General features: G+C 35.3%; 1 protein-coding gene across 1 annotated transcript; it reads left to right on the plus strand.

The window, feature by feature from the left end:
* The first annotated feature begins 1,976 nt into the window (after positions 1–1,976).
* Positions 1,977–10,308, plus strand: LOC109181245 (endoribonuclease Dicer homolog 2-like). Its single transcript, XM_019330997.1, has 22 exons — positions 1,977–2,038; positions 2,150–2,327; positions 2,475–2,588; positions 2,925–3,059; positions 3,894–3,978; positions 4,059–4,120; positions 5,040–5,183; positions 5,270–5,398; positions 5,485–5,614; positions 5,739–5,832; positions 5,948–6,143; positions 6,216–6,376; positions 6,546–6,761; positions 6,861–7,087; positions 7,160–7,410; positions 7,484–7,908; positions 8,011–8,114; positions 8,271–8,467; positions 8,598–8,807; positions 8,919–9,329; positions 9,420–9,698; positions 9,907–10,308. The coding sequence occupies exons 1-22, from the start codon at positions 1,977–1,979 to the stop codon at positions 10,255–10,257; spliced, it is 4,161 nt and encodes a 1,386-aa protein (XP_019186542.1). The 3' UTR covers positions 10,258–10,308.
* The last annotated feature ends 4,016 nt before the right edge of the window (positions 10,309–14,324 follow it).

A 14,324-nucleotide genomic window follows, 5' to 3' on the forward strand; every position in this document is an offset into this window, starting at 1 on the left:
ATTATATAGCAAATAATGTGTATATTTTGACCATTGTATAATTATTTTAATAAACACGTACTTATGCGTAGTATTCAAAAAAATACTAAATTTTTAACTATGCTGATAAGAACGTCTCATTTTGTATTTGAAGTTTGGAAATACTAGTAAATCTCAAGTGATCTGAGAAAAATTGACATTAATTGAGTATGATTTATTTGTGTAGGATTTTTGAAATATCTAAAAACAAAGAAGTTGAAATTTGTTGCATAACACTTTGAAGATGATTAAGGGGCTTTTGATATGCATGTGAGATGTTACATCCTAGATGAATTGGAGATTTGGAGTAGATTTGATATAGATAACAAGTCACATTTTCAAATTGATCCGTTCAAATGATCAACTTATTCCAATTCATTATACAATTGGAATAAGTTGATCACATAATAAATTTTGTATAACTTGCCCATGTATGGTGTACCAATTTTCTTAATTACCTAACAGAAGCTCACAATTTCTTTATTTAACAAAATTTTTAAAACAAAAGAAATAAGGGTCAAATAAGTCACTAAACTGCAAACCAAGTTGCAATTAGGCCATCGAATTCAAAAAAAAAAAAAAAAAAAAAAAAAAAAACGCAATTGCGTCCCTAAACTACACAAATTCATGCAATTATGTCTAAAATGACCTGTTTACCTGATACTTTGCTGACGTGGAGGTTGTGGATTTTTAAAATAATTGTAAACAAAAAATTAATTAAAAATTAAAAAAAAAAACATAAGCCATTTTTTATTTAAAATTATTTTTAAAATTCGCAACCTACATGGTAGGTAAGCAGGTCATTTTAGACCTAATTGCATGAATTTGTGTAGTTCAGGGACCTAATTGTATCTTTTTTGAGTTCGATGACCTAATTGTAATTTGGTGTGGAGTTAAGTAACCTATTTGACCCTTATTCCAAAACAAAATTTATGATTAAACTATTTCGAATTTATAAAGTATGGCACTATTTGACCCTGTCTTTAACCATGAACAATTGTACGTAGCTGTTTCAAGAGTTAGTAATCACAGGGGTTTGAAAATTTTGATTTGCGGGGAAAATATACTATGTCTTAGTACGACTAAAAATGTTGTGTACAACGAAGTCTTCAATAATGTATAATAACATTCCACAATTTATTATTTAAAATTTAGTATTTTTTTTAAATACTATGTTTCTTATTCTTATTATATTATACGTAATATTCTATATACTATATAGGTAGCCATGCATCACATTGTTTCAACAATGAAATCTTCAACAATGTCTAATAAAATTACTAAGTTCATCCATGTGTAATAAAATTACAAGTTTTTCATTTTAATTTTTTTCTGATTCAAATATTCTATTTTCTATACTGTATATATATCATACTATATATATAGCCGCGCGATCCTACTAGTCTATGTATAATAATAAAACATGTAATCCTTTTACTCGGTAAAAAACTTAACTTTATCTTGACAATTTTGTTCTTTCCTATATTACCATAAAATTGATAAGGCGTGGTCCTCACGCCTCATTTTACTTCTAGTAGGAGTAATCCTTTTTCCATCATTATATTATTTGCTTTTCACTGTTGGTGTCACAATTACCTATATTACCATGACTTGATCGTGGTCCTCAGCCTCTTTTATGCATTGCCACCTCTTTATAAACACCTTCCTCCGCCCAAACAAAAGATGGTATGAAGGTGTGAGGTTCAACAACTTGGCATTACTCTTTAGTAGTAGGATGAGTGTTCCACCAACCTACTCTACTCTTTACTCAAGTTCCAGTTTAAAGATTGCTCTTTTATGCATGTTTTTAGTTTATTTCTTGGTAATTCTTGAATTTCTGCAATGTGGGTATTGCTCTCACAGTCACAGCATTGTTAATAACAAAGTAAAAATCTGTTCTTGTTTCCTTTTTGAATGAATGGGTTAACAGTTGGGAAAGGAATTGAAGACATTCGTCAATGGAGGAGCATAGTTCTGAAATCACCGAGCTGCAGCCTGATCCTGTGCCTTTTGCTAGATCGTCAGTATCATTATCATCTTGTATATGTGAATAGTTTGTGCATTTTGTTTTCTTGAATGATGCTTTTAGTTTAATGTTTTGTTTGTTTGTTTGTTTGCTGGGTTGGATTAGTTATCAGTTGGAAGCATTGGAAATGGCGATCCGGCAGAACACTATTGTGTTCTTGGAGACTGGGTCTGGGAAGACCCTTATAGCCGTCATGCTTTTGCGCAGCTTTGCTCATCTGATTCGGAAGCCTTCTCCTTATATAGCAGTGTTCTTGGTTCCCACTGTTATCTTGGTCCCTCAGGTAAGGATATTGTCTCATAATTGAAGTTTATAGTACAAAAAATGTTTTGTATGTTGTTCAAACTTATGAAATCTGTCCCCATTTTGGCTAATAAGTATTTTTTTGGTTTATTTGTTTTAAATTTAATGCTTATGATTAAACTACTAGCAAGCTGAAGCTATAAAGAGGCACATGGACCTGAGAATTGGACAATATTGGGGAGAAATGGGAGTTGATTACTGGGATGCCAAGATTTGGATGCACCAAGTGCAGAACTTTGAGGTGTGTAATACTTGAGACCAAGCAACTCTAGTGAATAGTGAATTTTAAAACCTCATTTAATTTTGAGTAAAAGTTTATCAAATATTATATGATTAGTATGGACTGCAGTTATTATAGACAAAATTATCAAATCTACATTTTCATGAAGTTCGGAGATTGGACAGTGAATACATGAAAGACTAACTGTACTCCTATGATACATGTAGATCGATTACTTTGGCTAAAATTTGAAACTATTGACATGTGTTCCATGGATGTGAAGAAAAACTGACCTTATAGGTACAACTATTTGGAACTGATGGGTAATGTGCCCTAACCTGGAGTTTCATGTTTTAGGTGCTTATCATGACACCAGCAATATTACTTGCTGCTTTGAGGCACAGCTTTCTGAAAATTGACATGATAAAGATTCTGATATTTGATGAGTGCCATAATGCAAGAGGCAATCATCCATATTCCTGTATCATGAAGGTATGAATCCCTATATATGTAATTATGTATGTGTAGTGATAAGATATAATAACACCTTAGAGTTAATTCCACCGGAGGTCCATTGTTTTTTGTGGCAATTCCAAATTTAGTCCTAGACTATAGTTTTGCCATTTTACATCCCAGACTATTGTTTTTTGGACACTTTTAGTCCTTCTCATGATTTTTTCTATTTTTAGTAAGGGCATTTTTGTCTCTTGTCTCTTCATATTTTTCTTTTGTTATTTTTCCGGTTTCAACCAGTTTAATTGGTTTAGAACTTTAGGTAACCTCTGATTTTTAGTAACCATATTTTTCAACCAATTTTTAGTAAAGTCTTAAACCAAATAAACTGGTTGAAATCAGAAAAATATGAAGTGACAAAAATGCCCTTACTAAAAATAGAAAAAATCATGAGAAGGACTAAAAGTGTCCAAAAAAACGATAGTCTGGGATGTAAAATGGAAAAAACAATAGTCTGAGACTGAATTTGGAATTACCACCAAAGACTAGGGACCTCCGTTACGGTGGAATTAACTCTAACACCTTATCATTATACTTTATATAGGTTCTAGTTATGGTTACCTTGTAAAACATAAGCACAATAGGTTCTAGAAATGAGATCATGGAACAATCAATAATGTACAATAAACTAAAAAGGCAATTCAGAATCAATAAGACTATGATCAACTGTAGGTTTTAAATTCCAATCAATAGCTGACTTGCTGTTATTGTTGTTGATGATGTTTTATTTTTATTTTTGTTTTTATTTTTCTAATTGCCTTTGGCATGACCTTGAGAGTTTACTAGCTTCTAATAATACTAATTTCCCTTTAGGAATTCTATCATCCCCAATTACAGTCAAGAAATGTTCAACTTCCAAGAGTATTTGGGATGACTGCTTCGCCTATAAAGGATAAAGGTTAACATAACATGATTTGTAATTGTTTTTAACCTTGTTGAAGTTAATGAAGTTGCTAATCTGTTTCTTTGTTCAATTAGGTTCAAGCTCAGATAGCTACTGGAAAGAGATTCATCGCCTGGAAAATCTTATGAATTCAAAGGTTTCATCAGCCTGGTCATTTACATCTTTTTCAATATTTAAGGAAACCTAATTTAGGGTGGTACTAAATAAGAAGCTGCACACACATCGTCTTTGGTTTAGTATTATTATTTTAATTTAATGTTTCGTAAATTAAGAATTTAAAAGTCAATGGCATGTTTAATTCATTTCTCTGGGCAAGGAATGAAGAAGAAAGGAAAGAAAATGGAAGAAAGAAAAGGAACACAGGAATTCCATTTCTCCAAAGACCAAAATGGAGAACTTGTTAAAGTAGTTCAAATTTTATAAAAATGGAGAACTTGTTAAAGTAGTTCAAATTTTATAAAAATGGAGAATTGTCTTCCATTCTCCAAATTAGAGAAATGACAAGTAAACAGATTTTTCATTTCCCCGGTTAGTAATCACACCAAAGTGTTTCAATTGTTTATTATTATTATTATTTTTTTACATGTTTTCTTGAAAATTACCTTCTTGCAAATATAGAATTTCAGTCCAAAGAATATCACAAAATCTGCTGCATCATTGTTTGGTCTAATTATGTCATAGAAATATTTCACTGCTGGAAATTATGGAATTTCCGACCACCTGAAAGTGATCTTAAATCAAGTCGAAAGCCTTGTTTCGACCACTTTTGGTATCCGGTTGGTATCCGGAAAAACCTTTGTTGCTATTTCCGACCACTTTTTGCTTTCGACTTGATTTAAGATCACTTTCAGGTGGTCGGAAATTCCATAATTTCCAGCCGTGTCTCCCCTTTACCTGTTAGAGGATGATCTGATCATGGGATTTTTTACATGTATTTTCCTGTGGATATTTTATTTATTCCATACTATATGAAGCTAAGTGGAAATGCTGCTCATATGATCATCTGCTTAGAAGTAGTGCATGACTGATGAATAATTGTTGTACGTGCAATGAAGGTCTATACATGTGCTAGTGAATCTGTTTTAGCTGAGTACATTGCATTCCCTACTGCAAAGGTGAAGACTTACTCCTCGGATTTTGATGTTACTTATGCAATGTTCAAAAGCATATCACATGACGTGCATAGTTTGAGAGCTGAGGTATGTATCTAAGGTTGAGCTGTACAGAGACAATTCTTTCATATCATATTAGCATTCCTTGTGCAATAAAATTTTCAAATTTTCAGCATGACCAGTATATCACCGAGTCAAATATGTCAGAGTCTATTGCTGAATCTGCACGTAAAAGATTAGCAAAACTTGAGTCAACCTTTGTGTTTTGTTTGGTTGAACTGGGTATTTTCTTGGCATTGAAGGTAAAATGTTCAATTGCTGTCACTTTCAATTTGCATTACTGTTTCAAACCTTGACACATTGTTCAATGAAATGTGTCTTGACTTAGGCTGCTGAATCCTTATCTTGTGATGATAAAGACTCCTTTTTGTGGGGCAAATTGAATTTACGTGTTGAACCCATTTCCAGACGCTTTAGTTTAGATGCAGCTAAGATCTTCTCAGCCCACATGCCTTCTGGTAATGCTCATGGCCTGATACTTTGGTGTTAAATTTCCTATTTTCCTTGTTTTTACACTGATCTTTGAATCTTTTGATCAGCTCTTTGTCCATCCTTACTTTTCCCCTTTTACTGTAAACTTAGGTGCACAGTGGGATATCAATATGCAAGCTAATAAGGATGCTGGATATATTACTTCGAAAGTCTTGTGTCTAGTGGAGATTCTTCTCAATTACAGGTACCGATGGTGGACCACCCACCCGAGTTTTGTATTGATCTTAAAATGAAGTACTATGTAATACTGACCCGTGAAGATGTCTAAGATTGATATTTTGAAATATTTGTTTGAACAGGAACATAAAGGAATTGAGATGTATCATATTTGTTGAGAGGGTTATTACTGCGATTGTTCTTCAATCTCTACTGAATGAGCTGCTACCGAGGTTAACAGGATGGAAGACAAAATACACTGCAGGAAATACGTCTGCAATGCAGCCACAAAGTAGAACAGTTCAAAATAAAATCGTTGAAGACTTCCATAAGGGAATGGTAGGTGATAATTCATATATCCTTAAAAACGTAATTCTTATAGAGTATAAGATTTTGTAATATTATCTGCAGGTGAACATTATTGTTGCGACCTCTATGCTTGAAGAGGGCCTGGATGTTCAAAGTTGCAACCTTGTAATAAGATTTGATCCTTCTGCTACGGTTTGTAGCTTTATCCAATCACGTGGTCGTGCTCGAATGCAAAACTCGAACTTCATTTTGATGGTTAGAAGGTGGGTTTGCTTGTAATTGTTGAGCATATAACCATTAATGTGCAATCCAACTATCAGCTTAGGCTTGTAAGCATCTCTAATTTTGGAATTCATAATACTAATTAGCCTTGAATTCCCTCTAAGGATTCCCAACGAACATTGGTTTAATTTTTGCTGAAATTTCTTTCAGCGGGGACAGTTCAACGCTTGCTCAAGTGAATAACTATCTGGCTAGTGGAGAGATAATGCGGAAGGAATCTTTGCGCCATTCTTCTCTTCCCTGTTCACCTCTTGATTGTGAAAATGACGAGCATTCCTACCGAGTTGAAAGTACAGGAGCAGTTGTTAATTTGAGATCTAGTGTCTCATTGCTATACCTCTATTGCTCGAAGCTACCTTCTGATCGGTCGGTACCATGTATCTATCTTCAGATCTTTGGTAACTCGAAGTGTTTTCAGTACTTATTTTGATTGTGTAATTGGTTGTCCCTAATTTTCCTCTGCAGATATTTCAAACCAGTTCCTGTGTGTGATATCGACAAAGTGCAGAAGACGTGCACCCTCAATCTTCCTAGAAATTGCCAAATCCAAACAGTCATAGTTCAGGGAAACGCTAACATCTTGAAGCAACTGGCATGTCTGGAAGCTTGCAAGCAGCTTCATCAAGCTGGGGCGTTGACAGATAACCTCGTGCCCAATATTATGGAGGAAACTGAGGTCATTGAAGAATCAGGCAATTTTCTAAATTTTCTCGTTCTTAACAAATTAAATCTCCATTTGTACTTATTCACTTGTATATACATAGGGAGTGTACTTTACAATGATGAGCAGCCAAGGTATTTTCCACCCGAGTTGATTGGCTGTTGTGAGAAGGCTCCCGAAACATCATACTATTGCTACCTTATCGAGCTGCAGCATTACCAGAATATCATCCTCGCTGTGAGAACAAAGCTCGGGTTTGGTAGCGAGAGGTTAACATTCGAATTAAATGTTGAAGGGGCCTATAGGGAAGGACATCTATTTCATGTTGGAGTGATTAAGCTAGCTTCTGAAAGGGTTTGTATAACTCTACTTATCTAGAATTACATTAGATTTGCGTTGAACATTAATCTCTCTGTCTCTGTTTCAGATACATAGGTGTCGGATGTTCCAAGCTGTTCTTTTAAGAGCTCTTCTGCACCATAATCTGGAAGAAGCGTTCGATCAATCTCGTCATTTGATAGGTTCTACAACTTTTGATTATCTCCTTCTACCATCCATGGGCTCCAGTAGCAAACCTTCGGTTGATTGGAAAATTATCGATTCTCTCTTATTTCCATCTGAAAAACCCGATAATAAGCATATGAGTAGCTGCCCTGTGCGGGGTTGTGATCATCTGGTGCATACAAAGAATGGTTTGGTATTTAGCTGCTGGTTGGTGAATTCTCTTGTATGCACCCCGCATAACGGTAAGGTATATTACACTACTGGCTTTTTGCACCACTTGGATGGTAACTCGGCTTTGAGGACGAGAAATGGAGGATTTATGAGTTACAAAGAGTATTTTAAGAAACGGTAGGCAGATCACGTACCATACATTGCCTTTAAATATATTACAATTAGTTGACGTTGTATATTTTTACTGAAAATTGATTATTAAATTACTGTTGATTACAGGCATAACATTGACTTGTTGTTTGAGAGAGAAACATTTCTTAATGGAAAATATTTACCCACCGTCCAAAATTACCTCCGTCGATGTAGAACTTGGAAATCAAAAGGTTATTGTTGTTATTATGGAGCATTATTATTATTGCATTGCGTTGGTTGTAAGTTTTCATATACTGATGCCATTTTCTGCTCTCTGTTCTTGATGTTGCCCGCTATAAGGGCATGCAATTACTTACTCGAGTTACTCTTTATGTTGTTATTCGTAGAACCAAGTATCTCATCAGTTGAATTGCCTCCCGAGCTTTGTTCCATAGTAATGTCTCTGGTGCCGTATGGTACATTGTGTTCCTTCACCTTTGTTCCATCAATCATGCATCGGATAGAGTCCTTGCTCGTGGCTGTCAACTTGAAAAAAATGGTTCAGGATCACTGCAGGCAAAATGTTGGCATACCATCTGCTAAGGTACGGACTTCTGCTATCGTAATTTTCTTAATTGCTTAATTGCTTATTCAAACAGTATAGTATTTCATGCATACAAGGGAAAACACTCTCTTAGGAGGTATTTCATGCTTTTGTTTATACATTTGTTTAGATTTTAGAAGCAATCACCACCAAAAAATGCCAAGAAAGTTTCCATCTGGAGTCTTTAGAGACATTGGGAGACTCCTTTCTAAAATATGCTGCCAGTCAGAAGCTATTCACATCTTTCCGAAATGATCACGAGGGGCTCCTTAGTGTGAAAAAGGACAAAATGGTTTCGAATTCTGCATTGTGCAGGCTGGCATGCAACCAAAAGATTCCGGTAAGAAACTTGATGAGCGTAATATTGAATTGGACCAATATTTTAATTTCCTTCAGTTATTTGTGGGCACCAATAAGTGTTTTTGGTTGTCTCGTTCCCATCGAATTGCAGGGATTTATTCGTACTGAACCATTTGATCCGAAAACATGGGCCATTCCTTGTGATTATTCCCAGCATTTGAATCTGGATTTGGAGATACTATCTCCTACGGGGAAAATGTATAGCATGGGAAAACGGAACATCAAGGCTAAGAGGGTGGCTGATGTTGCCGAGGCACTAATAGGCGCATATGTCAGTACAGCTGGAGAACAAGCAGCATTATCATTTATGAAATGGCTCGGTTTGGATATCCAGTTTGTCAAAGTTCCCAGAACAAGGCACTTCCCCATAAATGCTGCGAAATTTGTTAACGTGCACCATTTGCAGAACTTACTAAACTACAAATTCCGTGATCCTTCTTTGCTAGTTGAAGCACTGACTCATGGCTCCTATATGCTCTCCGAAATCCCACTCTGCTATCAGGTAATATCGATTTGATTCATCACAAGTACTCTGATCTAACCTAATCGATCAGCTATATATAATACTTTGATGCTTCATTGTATTATGCAGCGTCTGGAGTTTATCGGGGATGCAGTACTGGATTATGTTATCACAACATACCTCTATTACAAATATCCCGGGCTATCTCCTGGCCTATTGACCGACTTGAGGTCTTGTTCAGTGAACAACGACTGCTATGCGCTTTGTGCAATAAAGACTGATTTACAAAAGCATATTCTCTATGCTTCCGACGACCTTCATAAACATATAGAGAGCACTGTTAAGAGAGTTATGCAGTTATCTATTTCCTCAACTTTTGGATGGGAATTGGATACAAGCTTCCCCAAGGTACTATAATTAGTAGTTAAGACGCAACTTTATTTCCTTTTATGTCTGCATAGGCTAGCTTGGTCTTTTAGGCTTTCGCCCAATATGTACTAATGTGCACTTAACGTGCTAATCCGTGATATAGCAGCCAGTGCTGGACTTGGCCTTTTAGGGCTTCGCCCGACATGTATATATATATATGCTTTAAGTCCTCGTTTTGGCATGACAGGTGCTAGGAGATGTTATCGAGTCACTTGCAGGAGCGATCTTCATCGATTCTGGTTTCAACAAGGATAAAGTTGGTGAAAGCGTACTCCCTCTTCTGGAGCCAATGGTTACTCCAGAGACCGTAAGGCTTCATCCAGCGAGAGAGCTGAACGAGTTATGCCAACGAAAAAATTATGTGAAGAAGAAGTGGTCGGTGACTAGGGAAGATGAAGTTGCATGCATCCGAATAGAGGTCGATGCAAATGGCGCTATTTACAGTGACACGGGCTCTGCTCGTGACAAACGCACAGCCGAGAAATTGGCTTGCATGCATATTTTGAAGAAGCTGAAGGCGGAAAGAAGGGGGCATTAGATTGTTTGTATTGAAATTACTATCTGGGGCCATTGGTGTTTTAGCTGGCTGGTAGCTTAGCTTTTCTAGCAACTGTGAAATGTGAATGGTATAATAAAATAAATTTCTGTGATTCCTTTTAGTTCTGTTTTTAGTTTATGTTTTTGTGTTTGTCATTGAAACATGAAAGACAGAATTGAAAGAGGTAGATATATGTTGGACTAGTTGCTTACTTGACAATCAATATGCAATTTGTAGTTGGTCACATATGGCCTTTTTTTTTTTTTTTTTTTTTTTTTTTTTTTTCTTAAGCTAGAAAGTGCAGCATGCGTGCACTTAGTGGACATTGTGTGGAGTGGTGGACAAGTTTTCAACATCTATTTTTCTGGGGATTTTCTTTTTTCACCTCATCTTTTTACTCATACTTAACAATAAATTAAAGTTGTCAATATGCCACTTAATGGACATTGTGTGTCGAGTGGTGGACATTCAAACTTGTTAACATAAATTTTCAAACAACCGTTACTGTTAGGGGTGTGCAATTCGATTTGATTTTCCCGAACCAAACTAGTAATATATCGAAAAACCAAACAATAATGGATTCTTGTATACTGAACGATTTGGTTAAAAATTGATCAGTTTAGTAAAAATCGAACTGAATCGAATGCCGTTTGTTTTTTTAATAATAATAATAATGAAGTAAATCCAAGTAGCTTGATGCATGTTACGTCGTTTAGTTCCTATTCTCACTGATATCTCTCTTAATTTTTTATTTGATTTCTTTATGACTTGTTCTCTACTTTTCATTTTTGTTGTTCGCCGTTAGAATTATTTTCTAGTATTCCAGTGCACTAGCAATGGCGAGTTGTCCGGGTCTGTCTCTGTCCGTTTAACGGTCCAGGTCCACCCGGGAGGCATAGAAGCTGGCCCAAAGGGGATCGTCACTTATGGGAATTGAACCCGGGTTATCCCGGAATTCTCCCCCACAAAGAGAGCTCATTTGCCACTTGAGTTACCCTGTTGGGTTAACTATACAGATAGATGATTCTTCATCTTATCAATAAAACATTCCAAGTGAGCCAACTGAAGAGTTAGTTGTGCAAAAAAGTCAACTGATATTTGATAATTAGTACTTAGTAGTGTGTTTGAACTTTGAATTGATATTTTGTTATATAATGTTTAGACTTTGAATTTGAATTATGTGAATATGTATTGTTTGTAAAATTTGAAAATATTAAAATTTGAGGTTCTTAAATCGAACTGAATACTGGACTGAACCAATTCCGAATTTAAATCAAACTTTTTCAAACCGAACCAAAACCGAAATCGAACCGAACTATAATGTTAAATAGAATGATATTAACCAAGTGGCTTGTGGTCCACTGGTATCGAATGGCTCCCCTATGTGGGAGGTTTAGGTTTCAAGCCTCAATGTAGGCTCGAAACACCCACTCCTAATTACTGCTACTAATGTATTTAAAAAAAATAGAATAAGCTATAAAAATATTATAGTTAAAAGTATCTCTTTACTAAGAAATCCCTTCATGGATGATCAGGAAAAAAAAAATATACATGTTCACCTTCAATATTATTTATCTAATTATAATATAATATTCCTAATAAATTAATTACTCCGTATAAATATATTTCAGTATCCCTTGTGGATTAAACTAGTAATTGAAAATAACTTTGAAGTTTAAAAAAAATGCCCTCATAATATAAACATCTACTTTCAAGCGTTGTTAGAATTAAAGGGTCTATTAAATGATGAGATGGATTACATTCATTCTTCCAAAAAAAAAAAAAAAAAAAAAAAAAAGCAATTGAAAGTAATTAATATACCAAAAATGTTATTTTCCCCAAAATATATTTTAGAGTTAATTCTATTTTTTGTCCTAAATTTATAAGTGATCCGTGAAAAATTCACTTTTAGTTCTTTTTTTTTTTTTTTTTTTGTTTGTCAAAACATTCACTTTTGATCCTAGTATTATTGTGGCATGATTACTTTTGATCCTCCATTATATTAACAAAACAGTTTAAATTTCGTCAAATACAAAAATATTTAATTTCAATCTTCAATTTTGATTTTTTCAAAAAAATAAGCATAAAAAATATAGCGGGTCAACATAATTTGTATAAAAAATATCAGAATGTCCTTGTATTTAATGGCATTTCAATGATTTTCTTGACGGAGGACTAAAAATGGTTATGTCACAATAATATCATGACCAAATGAGGGTGTTCTGATAAAAAAAAAGACTAAAAGTGGACTACCACTTATAAATCTAGGACAAAAAATAGAATTAACTATATATTTTATTATATTTTCAAATCATAATCACCATGTGAGGCTGCTAAACCATGTTCATCAGGCTCCTAATATATCAACAAAGTGCAACCAAGTGGCGTCAAATGAAGTGAACTTTCTAGCACATGGAAAAGCTAAGATGGGTAGCTAGGATAAACATAAATTCACAAATATCCGGTCTCTGATCTTCTACCATAAGTGATTCTCAAACAGTTTACTATCAATAATCTTATTCATGACTTGATAATTAAAGAGACCATTAATATATGCCCCAAACGTTTATTCAAATAGAATTTGATTCCTTTAAGATAGGAAGGTAAGGCATAAATTAAGGGGAGTTCTCTTTTGTGAGATAAGTCTTTTTCTTCTAAAATAACATATTCGTCAAAGTAGAGATGTTTGAATTTGTCTTAATAAATTATGTGCTAGTAAATAAATTGAAGCCACATAATTTGTTAACTCGTACGGCATATTATGGGTCTGTAGTTAACAGACATATAATGTTAATTAACTACCGAAACATAATTTGTTAAGTGCATACACATCATTTGAGTGTCATTTTGAACCCTGGTTCATAGTATAATCTGTCCCAAAAGTGCATCTTTCTCCATATTGTGCTAGTCCGAATGATTTTTAGGTGTAACTAATGCAACTCATATATATCAACTTCATAAGAGATAAGAATAGAATAAAACAACCAGCTTTATGGGTGCCTGGGGAGAAAAACTATCTTAGCCACAATAAGGTTAGTTCAAAGAGAATCCAGAAAAGTTTGGAGTGAAATGCTATAATTATTTACAATAGTTCAACAAGAAGCGGTTAGCTTGTCTATAAAAGGAGAAACTTAATCTCTTAAGCTGCATCAGCAAACAAAAAATATACAAGAGAAAACATATACATACCAGGCCATACCCTTCCTAATATAGAAAAACTGAGCTTTGATTTCTAGCTTTCTGATCTGATCAATCATCAATGGATTGGTCGTATGGTTTTGATAGTAAAGCAAGCAACAAAAAGGTGATGGACGAGGAGTTAGACGATTTTGATGAGAAGGGAAAGCCAAATGAGGATGGATATGGCTATCCTTACGAAGATGGCGTGATGAGCAAGCCATCCCCAGCAGCAGTGGTTGTTGATGGTGGGCAGAGGAAAAGCTCCATCACACACTATCCAAATGTAGATGGCTCAGACAGCTACGTGGTTAGGACCGAAAGGGTGGTTAAGGTTGTTCGCCCTGTGATGACTACTCATTATAGTCTCAAGGAGGACCATCATAATCTTGGGATGGCTAACAGCTTCCTTGACCAGTTTCTGAAGGAAGCATCCATGTCTGGGGCTCCTGTTCAAAGTCAGACCTACTGGGGTTGTAAGCCGGCTCGGGCCGGCAGAGATGACTCTCCACTCAAGTATGATGAGTATTCTCATCAGTTTAGTCCTCCCAACATGGGTGCTGTGGCAAAGTTTCCTAGTTGGGAAGACACTGAGCATCAAGAGTTTGGGCGTCCTACCACTGGTTCTAGGCGTAATTGGTCAAGTCGAGATGAATCTCCATCTAGATTTGTTACACACCCTCAGTGGAACCATTCTAATGACTCGGGTGGTAGACATAATTGGTCAAGTCGAGATGACTCTCCGCCTAGATCCATGATGCATCCTGAGTTTAACCATATTAACTCAAGTAGTGCTAGACCAAATTGGCCTAGTCGTGACAACTCTTTCCCTAGACCTTTGGTTCGTCATCAATTGAGTCAGCCTAACCCCGATTCTGCACCAAATTGGG

The sequence above is a fragment of the Ipomoea nil genome, unplaced genomic scaffold, assembly GCF_001879475.1.
Source record: "Ipomoea nil cultivar Tokyo-kokei standard unplaced genomic scaffold, Asagao_1.1 scaffold1043, whole genome shotgun sequence".
NCBI lineage: Eukaryota > Viridiplantae > Streptophyta > Magnoliopsida > Solanales > Convolvulaceae > Ipomoea > Ipomoea nil.